Genomic DNA, 25000 nt, shown 5'->3' with positions numbered 1-25000 from the left:
GTATCGGAATCGGATCGGAAGTGAAAAAATGTGGATCGGTGCATCCCTACTTTCTGACTTGCTTCTTCTGTTTTTCCTCACAAGGCAATTCTAGGTGGCTAATGCTAGAGCTAGCTTTCCCATGCAGCAATAGATATGGCACTCAAGCTACAGTATAAGTGGTCACATCAGAAAAGAAAAGGAGAGATGAGACAGAGAAAGAGGAAGAGATGTGATGATTTCCTTTCATCAGGCTCGAGAGGCAGAGTGGAACCTATTACACTCTCCATTGACCCTGAGAGAGAGGGGGGGGGGGGGAGAGGGGGAGAGAGAGAGGGGGAGGGGGAGAGAGAGGGAGAGGGGGAGAGAAGGGGGGGTGAGAGGAGGGAGGGAGAGAGGGGGAGAGAGAGAGGAAGAGAGAGAGGGGGAGAGAAATAGAGGGAGAGAGAGATTGTGGTTGTGGCTACCTTTGACTCTTACAGTAGCAGGTCTAAACCTAAACCTTTAATAAAGGTCGTTTCAGCACAAGATGCATTCAAACCACTAGCTGAATAGCCGTCCCTGTGTGACAGGCCTCGCTCACAGAGTTGGCATGCAGCCTCTCCTCTCTCTCCCCAGAGGCTTTTCATAGTCCACTTCCCTGGCTGATTCTAAAGGCCTATGCCCACCAGCTGCGTTATGGCTCCGTGCAGCTGCCTGAACAGACTCACATCCAGGTAATCTTGTCAGAGACGCGTGGGAGATCCGACAAAAATAGAACAGGTGCGTATTTTTTCCGTACCGCATGTACTGCCCATCTCTTAACATGGGCGAGAGTCTGGAGCTCTCCATGGTGCTGAACCTATGTTGAGGCATTTCGGCAACTAATTAGCCATTTTTGCCCAATCGGTCGGACCTAATTACTTAATTCAAAAATCTGGCTCACCCACAGGGGTGTGAGCCTACATGTAGCCTTCATGTATTTGATTATTTATTGGTTGCTATGACAACTCTTGTGGTAATCAGCTAGTTAGCTATCTTGTTTTCGACTCACTAGCCATTTTTGCCCATTTAGTCGGCCCTAATGAACTAATTAAAAAATCCGGCTGCGTCCGCTTTATATAGCGCTTTGGATAAAAGCGCTTTGGATAAAAGCGCTTTGGATAAAAGCGCTTTGGATAAAAGCGCTATATAAATGCAGTCCATTTACCCTTCCTGCATTTTAGACACATAATGGCTGAGGTGAAAAAGGCTAATGGAATGTGTTGCTACAAGTAGCGAAGCTATTTAGCTTAACTACATTTCTCAGGTGGTAGCATCGCTCCTTTTCAATTCATTCGTGTTTTCTGTAGCGAAGCTATTTATAGACCAAGTAGCGCGGTAGCATCCCACAAACGCTACAAGTTACTTCCCCAGAGGAAACATGAGCAAAGCTCCCTCCCAGGCAGCGCGGACATTCTGCTGCAGTCTGGAATAGAACAGGAGGAGACAATGCTGTCAAGTGTTAGCCGAAGCAAGCCCTTCCATATGACGGACAAGTGTTGTCTTGTCCTAGTTATTAGCATCCTTGCACTGCTGGACCCGCCCTACTCTTCCTCTGATTGGGTTGGGTTTTAAGCCAATCAGAGGCAGTATAGGGTGGGTCATGCCGTCGGGAAGGGAACATACCGTACACAACACGAGAGCAGTGGAGAGGAGACGATAGTTGAGTTGAGTTTATCTTGTGCTGAAGCAACCAATAGATTTTTTTGGGGGGGATAGGTAATTTATTTTTATTGTTTCTAACACGGTCTTTTATGGTTTTATTTTGGAATTCTCTTTTTGAATATTGTGTGGCAATGAGAGTTTTAGTTTGTTTTATACCGTATTAACCAATTGAACTGGGCTTTGGTGTTGTTGTTGTTGTTGCCTGCCTATTTGTTTGGTGGAAAGTTGTTCTTGATCACTGAGATAACATTGATTTGGCATGAAGTTGATTCAATGTAAAAAAAAAAAAAAGAAAACAAAAGAAGCTTCGATGTAGCATTAAGCTACTTTTGCCATGATGCTCATAGCTTAGCTTGCTACATTTCTCTGGGGATAGCTTCAGTGTAGTGAAGCTATATTTAATCTAGAGTAGCTGGTAGCTTAGCTTACTACATTTTCCAAGTAGCTTGCCCATCACTGGTTAACACATTACCTGACAAAACAATAACATCTTGCCTAGCACTAATCAACTCTTGCCAGCAGACATTGTTTCTGGTGGCTACGTTTTCTGACCAAGAAACCGACAGTATTTATTCAGTTCAACCCAGCTGACGGGAAACACACCCACAGTCATTTGGATGTTATTTTCTACGACGTTTCAAACGTTTGTTTAAAATCTGCTCGGCAGCTGGATGGAAACATGGCTCCTATCTGTTAGCTCATTAGCATTCTCCTGCAATGATGTGAAAATGTCCAGTCCAGTTCTGGGGGCTTTCTTGTTCTTTCACTGAGTTCATGCACTGAGTGAGGACGCATCATAACACATAAATGACACATGTGACGTTGGTGGGGTGTGAATTTATGCTAAATGAGGATCGTCAATGATGTGCCACGCTACAACAGAGAGTAGCCCTTCTGCTAAAACTCCAGTCTAGTGCCTTAATGGCTACTTTTTCAGGGCCTGTGTGTGTGTGTGGTGTGTGTGTGTGTGTGTGTGTGTGTGTGTGTGTGTGTGTGTGTGTGCGTGCGTGCGTGCGTGCGTGCGTGCGTGTGTGTGCACGCGCATGTGTGTATGAAGCCTTACTGAGAAGCAGGAAGCATGGCAAGGTTTATAGTCAAACCAAATTACCCTCCTCCCTCTCTCTCTCTCTCTCTCTCTCTCTATCCCTCTCCCCCCCCTCTCTGCTCTGTCTCTCATCTCTCTTCCTTCTCTTCATTTGGGTGTGCAAGCATGTGTGTGTGTGTGTGTGTGTGTGTGTGTGTGTGTGTGTGTGTGTGTGTGTGTGTGTGTGTGTGTGTGCGTGTGTGTGTGTGTGTGTGTGTGTGTGTGTGTGTGTGTGTGTGTGTGTGTGTGTGTGTGTGTGTGTGGAGGGGAGGGGGGGGGAGTAAAGCAAAGGTTTGAATAACAAGCAGCTAGCTAAGTGGGTCAGGGTCAGAGAGAGAGAGAGGGGGAGAGAGACTATTAGGATGACAGACAAGGACGACGGGAAAGAGAGAAATATATAGAGTAATCAGGGGGTTCCCCAAATGTTTGAGTAGCCAGCCAGATGGGAAAAGTAGCCGGCTGGTATGTTTGCCATGGCAAGGTAAATGTTTCCGGGTGATGCATTTTTTTTAACCAAATTAATAAACACACCTCAAATGTTTATGAAAGCAGGACTTCAAATAACATAAACAAATGCTCAAGTGAAAAACTGAACTGATGTTTTTTAATTGTGAATGTTTCAGTCAGTGCAGAAGTAGTCTAAAACTAAAATATGACAAATAGTCAATGTAGTGGAAAACTAAAATTAAAACCTTCCTTTGCCACTCTTGCAGTTGCAGGACTTAAAGTTTGTGACTCGTGGTTTCCAAAAGGTGAACTCCATAATCCACATGAAACAAGCGAGGCAGGTGTCGAATGAAAAAAGCAGACGATTTATCCCCAAAAACTTACAGTGTCAATTAGAACAAATAGAACGTCTCCATTGTTCTAGTCTACCTTTACTGTTCTTCAGCCTTATGCTGCATAAACAATCAATTGCACATGGAAAAGATCACGGTAAGAAAAGTGTTGCTCCACGTCCTGCTCCGTTGAAAACCGCCTTCCTACGGATCCCAAACGTATTAGGGGTGTCAAAAATAATCGATTATAAGATGCATCGCGATGCGGACGTGCACGATTCTGCATCGATTCACAAATGTCAAAAATCGATTATAAAAAAAAAATAATAATAATAATCAAATAAAATATAATGGAAGTACATGCAGTTGTTTATTTTAATTATGGATCATAATACAATGCAATTCCAAATGCACTTTTATTTTGAAAGTAGCCACACAGTGAGAAAAAAGAAAGTGAGAAAAAATAAATCATGTATTGCGGAAAAAAGTGATGCATCGATTTAAGATGCATCGAGATGCATCGAGATGCATCGATAATCGTAATCGAATCGAATCGTAGCCCTCTGAATCGTAATCGAATCGAATCGTGAGGCCAGTGAAGATTCACAGCCCTAAAATGTATAGTGCACGTTGTGTACTTTACCACAGTTAAGTCAATTTACGATTACAAGCAGGATCACTTTATGGCAGCAGGACAAACTAATAAAGCGCAGATAATTCTATTACTAAATTATTGCTAGATAAATATGATTGAACATCCCCAAAAATGAAAGGTTAGAATAACAAATAAAATGTTTCAATCCCTAAGGACATGTCATAATATTACCATCAAATTAAATCAGGCTACTTATAAAGTTATTTGAAATCAGGCACAAATATACAAAATAAACCTGAAGTACGTTATGGCTTTAACAGTAATAAATATAATACCAAAAGCAAATTGTACTCGTATCAGAGCAAGACTGGGCCTCTCTCGTCTGAGTACTAACATTACTGCACTCACCGAACTAAGATCCAATAGACCAAATCAGCGGGATGTTTACATTTACTTCCGGGTACCCCTGAGGTCCACACATTATAATGGCGGTGGACGGCACAAACTGACGTGTTGAAGACAAAAACAGACAAAGAAGACAAAAATGGTTCGTCCGTGTTGTGTTGTTGTTTAATATCATTCATAACAACACTTTCACTAACGTTAGTGGAGACCAGACTAGCTAATTTACCTGTTGGACCAGACTAGAGTAGACTTGAAGCTAAATTAAATTGACGTGGCGTCAGTAGCTCTGTCTGTACCAGGCTCTTTCTCGCCGAGAAGAGCCTGGTGACGCGAGGTTACTCTGTCTGTAACGTTAAAAAACAGCGAGTTTGACAGACAAACAAACGTTATTAGCTAGCTAACACTACATAAAACAAACACAGAAGAAAGGCTAGATACGTCGGACAAGCATGTTTACCAACCGTTTAACCATTTAAATTGAAAGTAGTCGGCCGAAAACAACGAGAGGGTTTGACAGCATTTATTTGACAACACGCACATTTAAACCTGCCGCCTTCCCCAAGTGGTACCCGGAAGTAAATTTGTTTACATGGTGACGTCACGGTGATTTGGTCTATAGACCCTTTTCACGGGGGCCATTTTGTGGCAGTTAGGGTAAACACAGGTGCAAGCAAAACACTAATGAGGGTTTCCAACTTCCATGATTGGAATTTGGAAACCCTCATTAGTGTGTTGCACTAATGAAGACAGACAGACAGACAGACAGACAGAGACAGACAGACAGGCAGACAGACAGAGACAGACAGAAACAGACAGACAGACAGACAGACAGACAGAGACAGACAGACAGACAGACAGACAGACAGACAGAGACAGACAGACAGACAGACAGACAGACAGACAGACAGACAGACAGACAGATATAGATGCTGATTGTATTTTAGCTGCTGCATGTGCATCTGGTGTGTGAGATAATTTGGCAGCATTAACTGCTGTCCTTGTGCCTGAGTGAGCATGTGTGTGTTTGTAGGAGGGCAGCGTGCCAGGTTGAGATGCTGTCAAAAACATCTCATTTTGATGCCTGTAATGCTACAGCTTGTCATGAACTGCAGAGTGCTATCATGATGCCTGTAATGCTACAGCTTGTCATAAACTGCAGAGTGGTATCATGATGCCTGTAATGCTACAGCTTGTCATGAACTGCAGAGTGCTATCATGATGCCTGTAATGCTACAGCTTGTCATAAACTGCAGAGTGGTATCATGATGCCTGTAATGCTACAGCTTGTCATAAACTGCAGAGTGCTATCATGATGCCTGTAATGCTACAGCTTGTCATAAACTGGAGAGTGCTATCATGTTTTGGCTCATGACTAGCATCTTGCTGGGCCCACCTGATGTTCTGTAGGTTCACTCACTCACACTATGAATGTGGGCACTGCCAGTGGACTCATGTTAAACCTTAAAGCCCACCCTCGAGTCAGGTTCCTCATTTTTAAGATACTTCATGTGTAGCTGTTTTTCCCTGCTCTGTTACACTTGTTATACGTGGAATTCAATTCAATTCAATTCAATACAATTCAATTCAATTCAAACCTCTTAATTCAAATAGACAGAGAATAGCACACTGACGACTGTCTTTCCCAGATGTGTCATGATGAACAGTTAAAAGAGAAAAGTACAATAAATGCCTGAGTGGGCTATCTAGTAGGGGTGGGAATCACCAGATGCCCACAATACGATACTAAAACGATACTTGAGTCACGATACGACAGTATTGCGATATCGCCGATATTGCGATATATTGAATATTGCGATATATTAAATATTGCAATATTTCGATATATTGTCTAACTCCTTTTCCTACCTTTTCCTTGACCTCACCGGAAGTAAAACATGCAGTGTTTTTTTTGTTATGTTTTGTTTTGTTTTTGCCCAAAATGTACGCTACATTATTAAGCTTCTCTGGACTCAATACGCCACTGCAGGCGCGGACTGCAACATCGGGCGCTTCGGGCAGATGCCCGGTGGCCTGGCATGGCATGGCCTGCAAAAAAAAAATATATATATATATATATATATAAGCAATATCACACGAGAGGGAGTGCTGTTGTTGGCTAATATCGGCACTGCTGTGATTCGGTCGTAGGCACGAGGCAGCAGGCCGAGTGCCGAAGATAATCACAGCAGTGCCGATATTAGCCAACAACAGCACGACCTCGAGTGTGATATTGCTTTTATACAATGTTCAAAATACATACTACAGTATGCGTTGGGACGCGTCATCAGTGATGTTAACTGGGGTCGTAAGGTGTTTCGGGTCTATCAACATCATACACCCTCAACCAGTAGCCCCAGCCGAGGCCGATTAAGACCCCGACCCGCGTCCCGGAAGCAGCCGCTCACGGATCAGCCTTCCTACTCTGTCTGCAACGTTGCCCGCGGAAGGGCTGATCACGCCCAATCCGCTGCAATAGAGTTTAGTGCTACACCGCAGTATTGTAAGACCCTTCGGTGCATGGAGGCTCAGGCCCTGTGGTTTTCCCAGCCGCGCTCCTCCTTCGTCTCACCAGACCCTCCCTGGTGAAAAGGCAATCCTACCATGCCGTACCATCATGGTACGGCAACAGTCTCAACAGTTCTATTAAACAAAGCTGATTAAAAAAATGACAAAAAGCTGAGAAAATATATGATTTCTCTATTTATTCCTCCGCCAACAAAAATAGTCCCCTCAGCTTTCTGCTTTGCTGAAAATGTAGCCTAATCAGCCTAATTAACTGCAGGCTGTCTACTTTACTACTGTCTACTCTACAGCTGTGAAGCATTTTGTTGATTAGGGCAGCTGTGAAGCGGAGTGATCTACACACAGTGACGCGCCAGTGCCTTATCATGAAATATTGGCACTGGTAGGATCCCTCTTGTCCAATCAAATTGCCCGGCCGGAACTAACTGTTGTATAAATATACCGGTATATACATATATATATATTATATCGATACTTGGCGTCCAAATATCGATACAATATCGTCAGGCAAAATATCGCGATACTATGGTGTATCGATTTTTTCCCCCACCCCTACTAGTCAATAGCGATACTAGCCAAACATCTGCATGTTGGGCTTGGCTTCCTCTTCAACTCCAACCTGTGTCATGGATGGAAACACTGCCATTCATAGTGTTTATGACATTCTCTTTGAATAAATGTGGCAACAAAATACAGTAACACTGATATATGGCCACGGCCATATCTGAATCATTTCAGCATGTTGTTGTTGTTGTTGTTTTTTTTGTTTGTTTGTTTTACACTGATGGTGTGGCTGGCTTATGAAGCTACTGTATGTTACTGGAGTGGACTGAATGGGTTTGGTTTGGCTCCAAAACGCCTCAGGCAGACTCTAAAAATGAGTCAACTAGCACAGTGGCCCAGTCAGGGATAGTTAGAGAGAGAGAGACAGACCTGTGTGTGTGTGTGTGTGTGTGTGTGTGTGTGTGTGTGTGTGTGTGTGTGTGTGTGTGTGTGTGTGTGTGTGTGTGTGTGTGTGTGTGTGTGTGTGTGTGTGTGTGTGAGAGAGAGAGAGAGAGAAAGACAGAGGCACACAGAGAGAGAGACAGACCTGTGTGTGTGTGTGTGTGTGTGTGTGTGTGTGTGTGTGTGTGTGTGTGTGTGTGTGTGTGTGTGTGAGAGAGAGAGAAAGACAGAGGCACACAGAGAGAGAGACAGACCTGTGTGTGTGTGTGTGTGTGTGTGTGTGTGTGTGTGTGTGTGTGTGTGTGTGTGTGTGTGTGTGTGTGTGTGTGTGTGTGTGTGTGTGTGTGTGTGAGAGAGAGAGAAAGACAGGCACACAGAGAGAGACAGACCTGTGTGTGTGTGTGTGTGTGTGTGTGTGTGTGTGTGTGTGTGTGTGTGTGTGTGTGTGTGTGTGTGTGTGTGTGTGTGTGTGTGTGAGAGAGAGAGAAAGACAGGCACACAGAGAGAGACAGACCTGTGTGTGTGTGTGTGTGTGTGTGTGTGTGTGTGTGTGTGTGTGTGTGTGTGTGTGTGTGTGTGTGTGTGTGTGAGAGAGAGAAAGACAGAGGCAGACAGAGAGAAACTGAGAGAGAGAGACAGAGACAATATACTGTAACAGCTGTGGTAGTTCAACTCAGCAACTGTTTATCTGACTTATCACTCTGTCACTATGACGACAATGTAAACTAAGTTTTATTGGCTACACTATATCCACCATGACTGTAAGCCTAGATTAACTGTATGTAAGTGTGTGTATGTGGAAGGACATTCTACAGGCAGCTGTTTAATCACTGATTTTTGAACTTTTTCTATTTGTCTTATTTTCACAGAGAGCAGCCCGACCAAACTCTTTTCATATTTCACTGTTTCTACTTTGATCAGAGTCCAGTATAGACAGAGAGCACAGGATCTGGCTTTCCACTCAATCAATGTGATGTAAACTACGATTCATTGAATTAGAAAAGCTGAGTGGAAATGGAATTTCGATTAAATCTACTCACTATCATTTGGTAAGACTTGAATTACCTTGAACATCACCACTTTTTTATTTGATAAAATTATATGAAATGTAGGCCTACAATCATGACCGCATCAGAAAAGTCATAATACACTGTATAGTGTGCATCATGAATCTGGCAAGAGCCGGTTATGAGACTGTTAGAAGAATTAACAATAAATGTACAAAATATTATTATGATTCTCTGTTTAGTAGACATCAAATGTATTATAGGCTGTGAAATTATTATTGCTACATTCATAATATAGCAGATTCAACATGCATATTTAGGGTACAAGTAAAGTGTTATAGATCCAACTTTTCTGTCACAACATAACAACATTCATGCTGACGTACGTTGTGACGGAAAAGCTTTTTGACAAAAAGAAATGTTGCGATGAACAGAGACGAAAAAGCATTTGTGCAATAAAGAACTTCAAAAGTAGCTTTGGACTTTCGTCGGTGTCGTCTGTAAAATACAGTATCTGTGCAGCAAAGAACACTTGTTCAGTACTACTAACCATTTCTAAAAAATAAAAAAATAAAATCGATGCTCTGGAAGTCTATTTATTTGCTTCAAGTCTGCTGATGGAAATGGAAACGCATAATTTCGGTTTCATTCTTTGCAACATTTCAAATGTTTTTGCTTATTGACACTCAGGGGGATGGAAACATTGCTGTGAGGGGACAATGAGATGAGAAGAGCTTGGCCTGGCATCTTTGCTCAGAAAGCCAGATATCTGTTGTCCTACACCTGCCACACCTCTAACCTACAGTTAGATCCACATAGAAGGCCTGCCTTAGGGAAGAAACCTGAGACACACACACACACACACACACACACACAATGCCACAGATCTGAAACGATAGCACACACGCACAGAAACAACAAATGCACTGTCTCTCATTGTCTCTTTTTCACACAACCCCCCACGCACGCACGCACGCGCACACACACACACACACACACACACACACACACACACACACACACACACACACAATGAAAAAGTGGCATGAAAATAAACAAAATAAACAATGACAGATGGACCGACAGACGCACGCTTCTCTATAATATTTTTTGTATTGATACTTATTTATACCTTAGCCTTAGGGCCTGTGTCCATCTAGCGTCTTTTCATCAGCTTCGGCGTCTTTTTTCAGTTGTTTCCAATGGGGGGAGAGTGTATGCGGGCGCACACGGACGTCTAGAGAAAGTGCGCTGCGCCCAGCGTCTATTTTCAGAGCGCTCCGGCGTTTTTGTGCGCCCGACTTCCAGCGCTTCCAGCTGAAAATATTTTAACTTTTCAGAAAGACGCTGGTGTCGGGTGCTGCTTTTCTGGCAACTAATCATATGGAGAAACTATCGCAACAGAGACAGAAAGGCTCAATTGTGGGGGCAGATTGGCTAGACACTTGATATTTCTGGTGAGAGTTGAGCTAAATCACTGTATGTGTGTTGTTAGCTAATGTTAGCTGTCAGCTATCAAGCTACTACCGCACTGAACTAACGTTAGTTTCAAACTGCTTCCTTGTATATTGTGCGCTGAGATCAGCGCTCCCCAGCGCACTCCCAGCGTTTAACGGTCGGAAAAAGACGCTAGGTGGACACAGGCCCTAAGCCTGCACGTAGTTGGGGGTTCTACCTTTTCACGTCACACAACACCACTGAGTGACTGAAACAGCTGACTAGCATGTGCAAGTCCTACTGATTTCAATGGTGAAATCCATTTCCTGCTCACGTTAGCAACATGGTCAGCAAGCATTAGCAAGCTATGTTGATTGTTTTGTTTTTTCGTGAACGGCCGAATCATGCCCGAATGGTGCGTCGCTTTGATGCCGCAAGGAATTGTGGGATGGCATTGTTTACTTTCCTTACGTAAAGGATGGTCCATTATATCCTATATGCTAAAGGACCTAAGTCAGGAAGCATTGAAGCATCTTTCCTCAGCATTTAGAGAATTCAATAGACCAAATCACCGTGACGTCACCATGTAAACAAATTTACTTCCGGGTACCACTTGGGGAAGGCGGCAGGTTTAAATGTGCGTGTTGTCAAATAAATGCTGTCAAACCCTCTCGTTGTTTTCGGCCGACTACTTTCAATTTAATTGGTTAAACGGTTGGTAAACATGCTTGTCCGACGTATCTAGCCTTTCTTCTGTGTTTGTTTTATGTAGTGTTAGCTAGCTAATAACGTTTGTTTGTCTGTCAAACTCGCTGTTTTGCAGAATCATTAACGTAGAAGAGCCTGGTGACGCGAGGTTACGTTAACGTTACAAACAGAGCTACTGACGCCACGTTAATTTAATTTAGCGTCAAGTCTACTCTGGTCTGGTCCAACAGGTAAATTAGCTAGTCTGGTCGTTAGTGAAAGTGTTGTTATGAATGATATTAAACAACAACACAACACGGACGAACCATTTTTGTCTTCTTTGTCTGTTTTTGTCTTCAACACGTCAGTTTGTGCCATCCACCGGCATTATAATGTGTGGACCTCAGGGGTACCCGGAAGTAAATGTAAACATCCCGCTGATTTGGTCTATTCAAACTGCTCTTATCATGGCTGCCACTTTAAGGTACTTCCGGGTCATTTTCACTCAGTTAGGAACCTTCCTATTAGCAAAAAAGACCATTTGAATGCAGGCCTGGTGTTTTTCACATGACCATCGTTACACCTGTTTGACATCCTCCACAGGCCCTGTCCCACTGCATGAACTAACTCCTGCTGAGCACATTCATTCACACACTACTTATCCAGAGAGACAACAGGCAGGTCCAGCAGACAGTCTGCTCAGATGAACACTCAGAGAGACAACAGGCAGGTCCAGCAGACAGTCTGCTCAGATGAACACTCAGAGAGACAACAGGCAGGTCCAGCAGACAGTCTGCTCAGATGAACACTTAGAGAGACAACAGGCAGGTCCAGCAGACAGTCTGCTCAGATGAACACTCAGAGAGACAACAGGCAGGTCCAGCAGACAGTCTGCTCAGATGAACACTCAGAGAGACAACAGGCAGGTCCAACAGACAGTCTGCTCAGATGAACACTCAGAGAGACGACAGGCAGGTCCAGCAGACAGTCTGCTCAGATGAACACTCAGAGAGACAACAGGCAGGCCCAGCAGACAGTCTGCTCAGATGAACACTCAGAGAGATGACAGGCAGGTCCAGCAGACAGTCTGCTCAGATGAACACTCAGAGAGACGACAGGCAGGTCCAGGCAGACAGTCTGCTCAGATGAACACTCAGAGAGACGACAGGCAGGTCCAGCAGACAGTCTGCTCAGATGAACACTCAGAGAGACAACAGGCAGGTCCAGCAGACAGTCTGCTCAGAGGAACACTCAGAGAGACGACAGGCAGGTCCAGCAGACAGTCTGCTCAGAGGAACACTCAGAGAGACAACAGGCAGGTCCAGCAGACAGTCTGCTCAGATGAACACTCAGAGAGACGACAGGCAGGTCCAGCAGACAGTCTGCTCAGAGGAACACTCAGAGAGACAACAGGCAGGTCCAGCAGACAGTCTGCTCAGATGAACACTCAGAGAGACAACATGCAGGTCCAGCAGACAGTCTGCTCAGATGAACACTCAGAGAGACAACAGGCAGGTCCAGCAGACAGTCTGCTCAGAGGAACACTCAGAGAGACAACAGGCAGGTCCAGCAGACAGTCTGCTCAGATGAACACTCAGAGAGACGACAGGCAGGTCCAGCAGACAGTCTGCTCAGAGGAACACTCAGAGAGACAACAGGCAGGTCCAGCAGACAGTCTGCTCAGATGAACACTCAGAGAGACAACAGGCAGGTCCAGCAGACAGTCTGCTCAGATGAACACAACAGGCAGGTCCAGGCAGACAGTCTGCTCAGATGAACACAACAGGCAGGTCCAGCAGACAGTCTGCTCAGATGAACACAACAGGCAGGTCCAGCAGACACTGTCCTCTGACAAAGGGACTCAGTGCTTTTGACCCTGCACCCCGGGTGGGATTATGACTTTGAGACAAGTCTCAATAATAAACTTGACAGTTACAGATCTAGCGACTCACACGGTGGCTACAGAAAACTCACTCACGCTAACTTTCAGTTTTCTGGCAAATGGAAGCGGGTTTAAAACAAACACACCCGAACAGCATTTCTGAAAGGCGACAGATTTCCTGCTAGCCGGAATAATTAGGACGATCACACAACAGATTTGACCATTGTACTTGTGATTATATGATTATGAACAAAAGTGCTGAAGTAAAGTAAATCCTTCGTGCTTCAGGAACTCATCCAAAATCTTCTACCAGCAGCGACTTCATCCAAGTCCTTCTCACTAACACACCCACACACACACACACACACACACACACACACACACACACACACGTGCACACACGTGCACGCACACCCACACACACACACGTAGAACAATGTAGTTATGATTGCAATATGTGATTTGATTGCAATATGTTTGTTTTGGAAAGGAATTCCTGATAATTAGTCTCTCCTGGCAGCGCTCTATCTCCGCCCATCTGTCCCATTTGGCATCCCTCCACCAACCAGGAGCCCCTGGTCGCTCGCTCCCCAACATTCCACCAATTGAAAAAGGCGCTCGGCCACACCGGGATGTGAGCGACTGTGCCGAAAGTCACCCAATTGTTCTGCCTCTGTGGTGGGAGGGGGCGGCTCGGTACGGCACGGTACGGTACGCGGGACAGACAGCCAACATGGACAGACGGACAGACCGACTGGTTCTGTTCTGACAGATAATGAGATGAGACACTTTGGCCGCTTAGGAAGCTGTAGGAGGGAGACGGTGGGAATGTGTGAGAGACAAAAGACGCAGAGGAAGACGACCCACTGGCCCATTGAAGTGGAATTCTCATTCTGACTGTCCTCCACAGTTTTGTGGTACAGGTGAGTCATTATAGAGCGTTTAGCAAATGCTCACATTCAGAGTGAAGTACACTACCAATCTGACTCATAAGATAAGATAAGAAACTTTGTTGTCTTAGAGTCAGCACTGCTTTAACACACGTAGACAGACAGACAGACAGACAGACAGACAGACAGACAGACAGGTTACATCAAGGACCCCTACACTGACAAAAGTTACACCACGGACCCCGATTTGATTAGATTTTTGCTGTTAGATGTTTTATTACACAAACTGTATGGAACCCATGGCCATCTGTCATTGTGTTACTTATGGATGGAATTATAGTGAAAATAAAACGATCCCCCTTTTTGCTGGGGACCCGGTCAAGGACCCCTGGGGGTCCCCACTTTGAGAACCACTGCAATACAGGACAACAGACTGCCCAACATGAATGTAAAACATGGAGGCAGTCCAGTCCAGTGTACAAACCAAGCCCCCAGGAATAGCGCTGGGCTGTGAAGCCATTTGAACATGGTGGCGAAGCTCTGTATTGCAAGTCACGTGACGCCATGCAGCCCAGAAAGGAAAATTCCCATCCACTTGCATGGGGACCCCGGCAGCTGTTAAACCCAGGGGAATCTTTTCCGGGTGTCACTCAAAGTATAAAACGACTCTTTTAATTATCAAATAATTTTTCATGGGGTCATTTTTTCTTCAGAAGCCACTAAGAGGTGTATACAGGGGTATTTTCTTCTTTTAATACATCCATGGGTGGGAGGGGTGGGAGACGTCATGGAATACGTCATGGCACACATGCGCACTTCGCCTAAGGCCGCATGGTCAGGAAGTAAAACCAGGAAGAAACCCCCCCCCCCCCCCATGATGACTTCATGGGGGGGGCAGCCTCCGTCCAAATGCATGGGTGGGCGTGGCTCATCCCCTATCCAGTTATTTTAATACATCCATGGTACAAACAGCCAGCGGCTACGGCAACAGGCATGGACAAACAGGCACTGGTAAAAACAAAGGAAAACTTACTTTTTATGACAAGATTGTCAATAAACGATTTTTGACTTTCAATAATGAAAGTCGATTTTGATAATAAAAACAATTATTCGGAAATTCAAAATTCGTTGCCCATCCCTAGTGTGTGTATGTGCGCGTGCACGTGTGCATACATGTGTGTGTGTGTGTGTGTGTGTGTGTGTGTGTGTGACACACTGTCTTCTTGGCTTAATGTCACTCCTCAAGCAGGTTTCGAGAGCTTGCACACTCTATTTTCTCTTTTTCTCCTCTATTCTCAATTCCTCTGCTTTTCTCTCTTGTCCTCTCTTCTGCCCTCTCTTCTCCTCTTCTCTATCTCCTCTCTCCTGTCCCCGTCCTCTCCCCTTCCTCCATCACAGCTCTCCTTCAATCTAGTCTCTCGCTCTTTTCCCAGGCCGTCTTCTCACCTCTCCTCTCTTCCTCTGTATTTGCTTTAGAAATACCTAACCCAGCTTTCACAATCACATGTTTACATTCGTCTCTCTCTCTCTCTCTCTCTCACCCTTCCCTTCCTCTCTCTCTCTCACCCCCACTCTGCCTCTTTCTCCAGGCTGCACATTTAATTAAATGATCGTATATTTCAATTGCAGTTGCCATCACTAATAATTATAGAATTTATTACAGATGCTATATTCAGCTTGTAATATTGAAATGTTAATCTCACTGCATTTTGAAAGCCTGCTGCTGGCTGTATCAAATGAAACGCTCCCATTCCCCTCCATGGCCATTCACAATGAGCACTGTCTGTCTGTCTGTCTGTCACCCATGGGTGCTCAGTGTGGTGTGCAGCTCAGTCACCTCTATTCAAATCAGCCCTGCATGGGGGCGGGGCTACACTGTGCACAAGCTTTGTAATGGAGAAGTCTTTGCTAAGACTTTGGTAAAGAACATGAGATGGACATTGTTTCAGTAGCAGCTAAATTAATTAATTGCCATCTGTCATTTTGGGAATGAACCAAATGATGTTGAACAACAAGCGGATACAATCAAAGATGATATCAAAGATATTTAAGCAATATCACACGAGAGGGAGTGCTGTTGTTGGCTAATATTGGCACTGCTGTGATTCGGTCGTAGGCACTGCAGAGCGGGTGGGGAGTGACGTGTGCACTTGGATGGGGAATCGTCCTTATTTTGGGGGTTCGGCAAAACTCCAATGGTGAAATAAGTTAGCTTGTCACACAATAAATCACACTCGTTTGACTTAAGAGGGCATGTATGTTGTATCCTTCACATTCGCTGACCAGTCTTTGAACTGAAATCTTTGAAGAAGTTGGGATCCCTGTCTGAGAGAAATTCGATATTTATCCGTTCACCTGCGTCGCGTTGAAGCACTTTTTACAGACTGGCTTCGTTTGATGTGTCCGGGCTTGCCTTCGCTGTCAGTTACTGATTTAAGCAAAATACTTCCACATTTCGCTTCGTGCATTTGCTTTCTCTACAAGCGTTGGGCGGCTTCAGACTCTCAGAACAAGCCGCTGCCATTTTCGCTGTGTCTGTCCTGTGTGTGTCGGGCTGCTGCTGCGGACTGAAGGACTGGCCAGAGAGCGAGCAGAGAGGGGAGGGGGGCAAATCGGCACGCCCACACATGAAGCAGACATACCGCTCTTGTGACAACCTCCAAAGTGGTGAAATGTCCGCGATGACGGGGTTGCGCTTATACCGGAAAACAACTTTCATACATGAAGGCATTACACCGCTTTCTGGTCATTTCCCGGTATAAAGCGCATGTGTGAAAATGGCTACTGAAACATCTACAGCAGAAACAGTCAACACTAGTTGTGTTTCCATTACCCTCAGAAATGCGCAAAATCTAAATATCGCAATAGAAATTGGGTAATGGAAACACGTGAATTTCGAAAAACCTCCCAAATATCGCAAAAAGTTTTTTCGCTCTCATGAGGTGGTTTTTCAGACGTGTCGATATAGAAGTTTATCGCAAAAGTGTAATGGAAACACATTTTTCGCATTTGCACGTCATGTGACCCATATTATCCCTTGGAAAAGGAGCGGAAAATAAGTTTGGTAAGTAAGGTTCGATAAGCCGTGTCAAAACCTCCGCAGCAAGTGGAAAACTTTGAAGCAACGCTACCTAGCAGAAAGACGAGTGTTATGCAAAAGCGTAGCCGGGCAAATTAGATAATGTTTAATGGCAGAAATCGGTCCATGGTGACAGCAGGCTGCCTGTGTGCGCGCATTTGGCACAGCGGCGAGATGAGAGGATGAAAAGCACACACTGGTGCGGTGGTGCTGTCTGAAGTGAATACAGTGACTGTGAGTAATACATTGCACACGTTTCAGGTGCAATTATAGAACCAAATCAGCCTTTTCCCCCCTCCATCTCTAAATCGGACCAGTTGTAGGCTATTAGGCTACCTTTTTTCCTCTGCCTGTCGCGCTGACTGCATTCACGCAGCCAGCAACATTTTGCGACTCATTTTCTTTTGAATTGATAATCAGGCTCGTTTATATGCATTGTAACTTCATGTTGGGATTTGCATTGACCATTGGTTGGATTTGAGCATGCAGGGGACGGGATATGGGGCAGATCCCCGTGCGTAATCACTGTGGCAGCTGCTGCAACGGGGAATCACTCAAACGCAACTTCAATGGAAACGCCTACAAGTCGCAATTGTACATTGTCGAAGTTGTAGAAATATCGCAATTCTTTTGCGAAAAACTGTAATGGAAACACAGCTTATGTCCCGGTCAATCAGGCTCCAGTGAAATCACAACAAGCCCAAGCTAAAGTACTTTCATGTGAATGTCTATAAATACCAATAAAGCACAGTCTATTATGGAACATGTGTGAATAAAGAGCACGGTAACAATGTCTACGACTAGAGGTGATGTAACAAAGTAACACTGCAATGATTTATCTAACAAAGTAACACTGCAATGATTTATCTAACAAAGTAACACTGCAATGATTTATCTAACAAAGTAACACTGCAATGATTTATGATTCATGTAACAAAGTAACACTGCAATGATTTATCTAACAAAGTAACACTGCAATGATTTATGATTCATGTAACAAAGTAACACTGCAATGATTTATCTAACAAAGTAACACTGCAATGATTTATGATTCATGTAACAAAGTAACACTGCAATGATTTATCTAACAAAGTAACACTGCAATGATTTATGATTCATGTAACAAAGTAACACTTTACTGCAATGATTCATGTAACAAAGTAATACTGTACTGCAATGATTTATCTAACAAAGTAATACTGTACTGCAATGATTTATGTAACAAAGTAACACTGCAATGATTTATGTAACAAAGTAACACTGCAATGATTTATGTAACAAAGTAACACTGCAATGATTTATGTAACAAAGTAACACTGCAATGATTTATGTAACAAAGTAACACTGTACTGCAATGATTCATGTAACAAAGTAACACTGCAATGATTTATGTAACAAAGTAACACTGCAATGATTTATGTAACAAAGTAACACTGCAATGATTTATGTAACAAAGTAACACTGTACTGCAATGATTTATGTAACAAAGTAATACTGTACTGCAATGATTTATCTAACAAAGTAATACTGTACTGCAATGATTTATGTAACAAAGTAACACTGCAATGATTTATGTAACAAAGTAATACTGTACTGCAATGATTTATCTAACAAAGTAATACTGTACTGCAATGATTTATGTAACAAAGTAACACTGCAATGATTTATGTAACAAAGTAACACTGCAATGATTTATGTAACAAAGTAACACTGCAATGATTTATGTAACAAAGTAACACTGCAATGATTTATGTAACAAAGTAACACTGTACTGCAATGATTTATGTAACAAAGTAACACTGCAATGATTTATGTAACAAAGTAACACTGCAATGATTTATGTAACAAAGTAACACTGCAATGATTTATGTAACAAAGTAACACTGTACTGCAATGATTTATGTAACAAAGTAATACTGTACTGCAATGATTTATCTAACAAAGTAATACTGTACTGCAATGATTTATGTAACAAAGTAACACTGCAATGATTTATGTAACAAAGTAACACTGCAATGATTTATGTAACAAAGTAATACTGTACTGCAATGATTTATGTAACAAAGTAACACTGCAATGATTTATGTAACAAAGTAACACTGCAATGATTCATGTAACAAAGTAACACTGTACTGCAATGATTTATGTAACAAAGTAACACTGCAATGATTTATGTAACAAAGTAACACTGCAATGATTTATGTAACAAAGTAACACTGTACTGCAATGATTTATGTAACAAAGTAATACTGTACTGCAATGATTTATGTAACAAAGTAACACTGCAATGATTTATGTAACAAAGTAATACTGTACTGCAATGATTTATGTAACAAAGTAACACTGCAATGATTTATGTAACAAAGTAACACTGCAATGATTTATGTAACAAAGTAACACTGCAATGATTTATGTAACAAAGTAACACTGTACTGCAATGATTCATGTAACAAAGTAATACTGTACTGCAATGATTCATGTAACAAAGTAATACTGTACTGCAATGATTTAGGAGGTTTAAAAGTTACAAAAATTCAAGATGCAAAAACATCCAATAAACACATTTTGCTCATCCTAGTTAATGATTGTGCTCACATGATATTTCATGAAATATTGCAATTTAGTGGTAATTGTGCAGAGACCTATACAGTCTCTCTGTGATGTGGAAAATGTAGACCAACACTGGCATTAGGCTATAACTTTACATTTCATATGTCTATAGGATATGCCCCTCCTCCCTCCCTCTCTCTCTCACACACACACGTACGCACGCACAAACACACACACACACACACGCACGCACGCACGCACAAACGCACGCACAAACGCACAAACACACACACACACACACACACACACAGCTCTTGTTCCCTTCCTCTACACACATTCACACATAAACGTACATATACTGGGTTCTCAATGTCTCTCTCTCTCTCTCTCTCTCTCTCTCTCTCTCTCTCTCTCTCTCTCTCTCTCTCTCTCTCTCTCTCTCTCTCTCTCTCTCTCTCTCACTCCCTCTTCACTCTCTTTCACACAGCCTCTCGCTCCTCTGTTCTTTCCCTCTTTCTCATTCGGTTTCTTCTGCTTCCCACTTTCCTCTATTCTTTCTCCCTCTCCTTCTCCTCTCTCTCTCTCTCTCTCTCTCTGTTCTCTCTCTTTTCCCCAGCAGAGTAATATGATCTCTTCTATCAGGCCGACAGAGCCGTGAATCAAAAGACACACGGAGAGAAATATAGTACAAAACCTTATAGCAGCCCCACCCCCACTACACCTCCTCTCTCTCTCTCTCTCTCTCTCTCTCTCTCCCTCACTCTCTCTCTCTCATCTACAACATCCCTACCCCCCATGCCTCTCTCTCTCTCTCTCTCTCTCTCTCCTCGCTCCAATCCCTACCCCCAACCCTCTATAGCTCTCTCTCTCTCCTACATCCCCAGCCTCGATCTTCCATCTCTCACACACACTCATTGAAACACACAGGCGATAGTGATAGGACAGCTACAGCGTACAGAGCATTAGCGTTATAATGTATGTTACATAGTGCTTTCAAAAGCACTAGCTTAGATACATTATAGTATAAAAAGCCAGTCAGTCGGCTGACATCGACGATAAGGTGGATTGGAAAAGCAGCCTGTAAATGATTAGAAAGCAGTCGGTAATGACATTCTGTTCATCCCCAAAGGGAAGTTCTGGAGGTCACAGGTCAGGTTCAGCTACAGAACAGCCTCCTGGAGCTAGTAGGGGTTCGGTGCCTTGCTTAAGGACACTTCAGCAAAGGCATTTCTAACCAGTAGACCAGCCTGTTGTTGCTGAGAGGTTACGGCAGGATTCAAACCCTGCCAGAGTGAGAGCAGTCAGAAGGTTGCTGCATGAATTCTCATTCACAGCGCAGGCTATGTTGACTGTTTGTCAGGACCCCGTCCCCTTGGCATCACTTCTGAAAACACAGGGTACCCTTTACTTAAAGGAGAATTTAGTTTTTTTTAACCTGGAGCCCTCTCCTCATATTAATTATTATCTGATGACTCACCCACTGTTCTCCGCAGCGATTTACAGCGTCCTAGGCGTTGTTTTGAGATCAATAGTGTCCAAGCCAGTCCTAGAATGGAGCTCCGTCGGGGCCACATGGCAGCGTGCTGTTCCTCCATGTAAATAAGACAGTTTTATTCCCGTTTTCTACCCATATCGTCATTATATGATCCCTAAAGAAACATCAGACTGCTAATCACCCCCGGGCTATTTCCAGTAGTCTTTACAGGGATCTCATTTCCTCATTCGGGGTGAGTTTCACCAACTCTCGTCAAGTCCCGTGAGACTTTCCTGCCGGCTGGCCTGTGTACTGACTTGACGAGAGTTGGTGAAACTCCCCCCGAATGAGGAAATGAGATCCCTGTAAAGACTACTGGAAATAGCCCGGGGGTGAATAGCAGTCTGATGTTTCTTTAGGGATCATATAATGACGATATGGGTAGAAAACGGGAATAAAACTGTCTATTTACATGGAGGAACAGCACGCTGCCATGTGGCCCCGACGGAGCTCCATTCTAGGACTGGCTTGGACACTATTGATCTCAAAACAACGCCTAGGACGCTGTAAGTCGCTGCGGAGAACAGTGGGTGAGTCATCAGATAATAATTAATGTGAGGAGAGGGCTCCAGGTTAAAAAAAACTAAATTCTCCTTTAACACACAGGGTACCCTTTACTTAACACACAGGGTACCCTTTACTTTACACACAGGGTACCCTTTACTTAACACACAGGAGGACACCCTTTTGTCTAATTTTTCAACGCCACCGGTTACGTTCCTCCACTGTTAGTTTGAAATGTCACGTCTGTTCATTTCAATATGTTGCAGTGTCTGTTGGTTATGTTTAGCTAACTAAAACAACTTGGTTAAGTTTAGGCAACTAAAGCAACTTGTTTGAGTTATGGTTTGGGTTAGGCTTAAACAACAAAAAACAAACATTAAATGTGACTTAGGGTTGAAATGTAGACTTTGAACACTCCGGGACGCGAACTCAGGTCTCCGATGTGAAAAGCTTTTTACGCCTCCAACTCCACCTTATTTGAATGTCTCACTCCCATGGCATCGATTTCAGACATAGTGGGAGTTCTGTTGGACTACCCTCCTCTAGGGGTGGGACAAAATATCAAAATATCATTAATATACACTGGCGCCATATCGAGATACCACATTCTGACATACATCCTGAAATGTGTATTTTTGACATTCGTTTATGTTTGTTGGTTTTCTGTCAAATTAAATGTGCAATGTGTAATGTGTGAAAAGATTTTAGTGAGGCATTATTTTGTATCCTTAAACATTTTAACTTCGCAGACCGGAGTCGTGGCAAGTTGCAGTCAGTCAGTGTGTGTTAACCCATTGATACCTGATGCAGAATTTGCGTGTATATCCCTCATTTGTGTGCGTATCCCTTTAAGACCTGTTAACGCGGTTTGCGGTCTTAAAGGGATACACACGCAAATGCTGCATCAGGTATCAATGGGTTAAAGAGGCACTATGCAGAATGCACTTTGTTGTATGATCGATAAATCAATCATTCCCCACTTTTTGCCTTTTTAGGGGTATTTCTTCCTCTTCGGTTACACAGATATCGCGATGTATCGTACATGGAATCTCTTGCAATGTATCGATTATCGCACAATCGCTGTATTGTTATCGAGGGCCACGTGTCGTGAGTTATGATTCCACCCCACCGCTAGCCTGCGCGTCCAGAAATGACGAGACAGGGTATCATTGGTGTGTCGCTGAGGGACTTAACAGTTAACATAGGAGCTGTTGGGAATGACAACAGTCTGGACCAGCCTATTGTTGCTGATAGGACAGGGCAGCATTCAAACCAGTCTGTCAGAGTGAGAGCAGTCAGAAAGTTTTTTAGACAACGGCGTAGGTTAGGATGACCACTCTACCAATACTCCTATCAGTTTAGTAAGTCCAGAGGCAAACACGCCAAGTTTTACACCAGCCTGTCAATTCTATACTGACATGAGGAAGTCCATGAGAGAGATAAGCTAGGATCAAAAACCAGCCGGTAAAATTATAGAAATCGAACAGTCAGTCAGAGAGAGAGAGAGAGAGAGAGAGAGAGAGAGAGGGAGAGGGAGAGATAAAGAGAGAGAGAGAGAGAGAGAGAGAGAGAGAGAGAGAGAGATAAAGAGAGAGATAAAGAGAGAGAGAGAGAGAGAGAGAGAGAGAGAGAGAGAGAGAGAGAGAGAGAGAGAGATAAAGAGAGAGAGATAAAGAGAGAGAGAGGGGGGGAGCGCAGAAAATATTCAAATCCATATCATTCTTACATTAGCCTACATGGCTGCAGCTTGCCAGAGCCTGACAGAAGAAACCATTCAAACGGTCCTTGCTATTGTAAAAACTCAATTTTAAAAACATTATTTTATACAACTAAATATGATCTAATCCTAAATACTGTAGGGTACCGTTTTTCATTTTAATCTAATTGTATTGCCAAATAACGGGATGAATAGATAGATAGATAGATAGATAGAGAGATAGATAGATAGATAGATAGATAGATAGATAGATAGATAGAGAAAGACAGACAGACAGACAGACAGACAGACAGACAGACAGACAGATAGATAGATAGATAGATAGATAGATAGATAGATAGATAGATAGATAGCTGCTCTGTATCTGACCCTGACCTTTGACCTCCCTGTGGAGGGTGCAACAGAGGATTCCCTACAGAGAGCAATTAAGTGTCACATTATTAGAGAAAGGGGGGTCATTTGTGTCAAATCTAAATAACATTATTTATGCTTCCATTTTCCTTCTCACCTTTTCCAGTCATGTCTTTTTATTCCATAATTAACTTCTCTAGCTGCATTTATCAGTTGGTCTCTATAATAAGGCGATGAATTACCACTCAATTATCAGGACTGAGGTTTTGATTAAAGTATTACGATTACATTACTGACACCAAATTCTGAATCAAATTACTTTCTGTAAGTCATCTAATGAGCGGATATGAGCTGCAGTCATTGGCTGGAGCTTAATTAAACAATTAATTAGTACTCAATTAGCATGGCTGGAAAGATAGACAGGAGGGGGGAGGTGCACAGGTTAAACAAAGCACTAAACAATAATAAGCAGGTGAACAAAAACACAATGTCAATCTCTAGACATAAAGAAATAGATGCAGGTCCTCACCTTGTTGGTCCCGAAGGCCGACTCAGGATAGGAGAGCTGCCCCAGCCTAGTGGCATCTGACGCGGCCAGAGACTGCGGAGGAGGCGGGTAAATTCTCACATCCATGGCTCAAATACGGTACATCCACTTCTGCTTCTCTCCTCTTGTCTTCCACTCTCTCACACAGGACAGGTCCTCTGGAGAGGGAAGGAGCTAACGACTAACGTTAGCTACTGCTATTCAAAAGTTGGAGGGGTTTTCAACTGTATTAATACACAGATTAATACAACTGCAGCCCAATAGACAGGGGCTAAAACGGGGGGGAAATAGTTTTCAGTTGAGTAAATATGTCGTTTTCAGGCAAAAAATAAAACGACAAAATAAATAAATAAAAGAAGAAAAATGTGTAGAATAAGCTGAAAGAGTCAGTGAAGTTTTCCTGGATGCTCTCCTCTCTCCACACACCGGTGCTTTGAGGACAAAACTTCTCGGTAAACGCACTTCTATCAGACCCACTCAAAGTCTCAAACAGAGCCAAAAGAAGCAGCCAGGTAACTGTTTTAACTCCTGTGTTGTTATATCCAGAGCTAAGTTGTTCGGACACGGAGCAATGCCTGCCTGCCTGCCTGCCTGTCTGTCTGTCGCCGGGCCGGTGTGTTTTAACGGTCGGCTCCTCGCGCTGCTGCTGCTCGGTGTTGTGGTACCTCGCGGACGATTCATACAAAGAGCTGTGTCAAGGCAGCCACGGTTAGCCACAGCGACACCGGAAAACAAGTGACATTTGCCTTCAAAATAAAAGCATACATTCGTCAATGGAAATACAAGCCCACAGATAAAGCGTTGGGAGTGCACAGAACA

General features: G+C 43.4%; 1 protein-coding gene across 1 annotated transcript in view; it reads right to left on the bottom strand.

Annotated features, from left to right (window-relative positions):
* tox (thymocyte selection-associated high mobility group box) overlaps positions 1 to 24268 on the bottom strand; it is a gene marked incomplete at both ends in the record, with an annotated part of 92530 nt that extends 68262 nt beyond the window's left edge. Inside the window, one exon of the mRNA XM_083653501.1 lies at positions 24164 to 24268. Within this exon, the coding sequence (XP_083509627.1) occupies positions 24164 to 24268 (105 nt within the window). The remainder of the gene's footprint in view (positions 1 to 24163) is intronic.
* Positions 24269 to 25000: the final 732 nt, after the last annotated feature.

This window comes from Poromitra crassiceps (assembly GCF_964638095.1).
Source record: "Poromitra crassiceps genome assembly, chromosome: 17".
Classification (NCBI taxonomy): domain Eukaryota; kingdom Metazoa; phylum Chordata; class Actinopteri; order Beryciformes; family Melamphaidae; genus Poromitra; species Poromitra crassiceps.
This window is presented reverse-complemented; position numbering and strand designations above follow the sequence as displayed.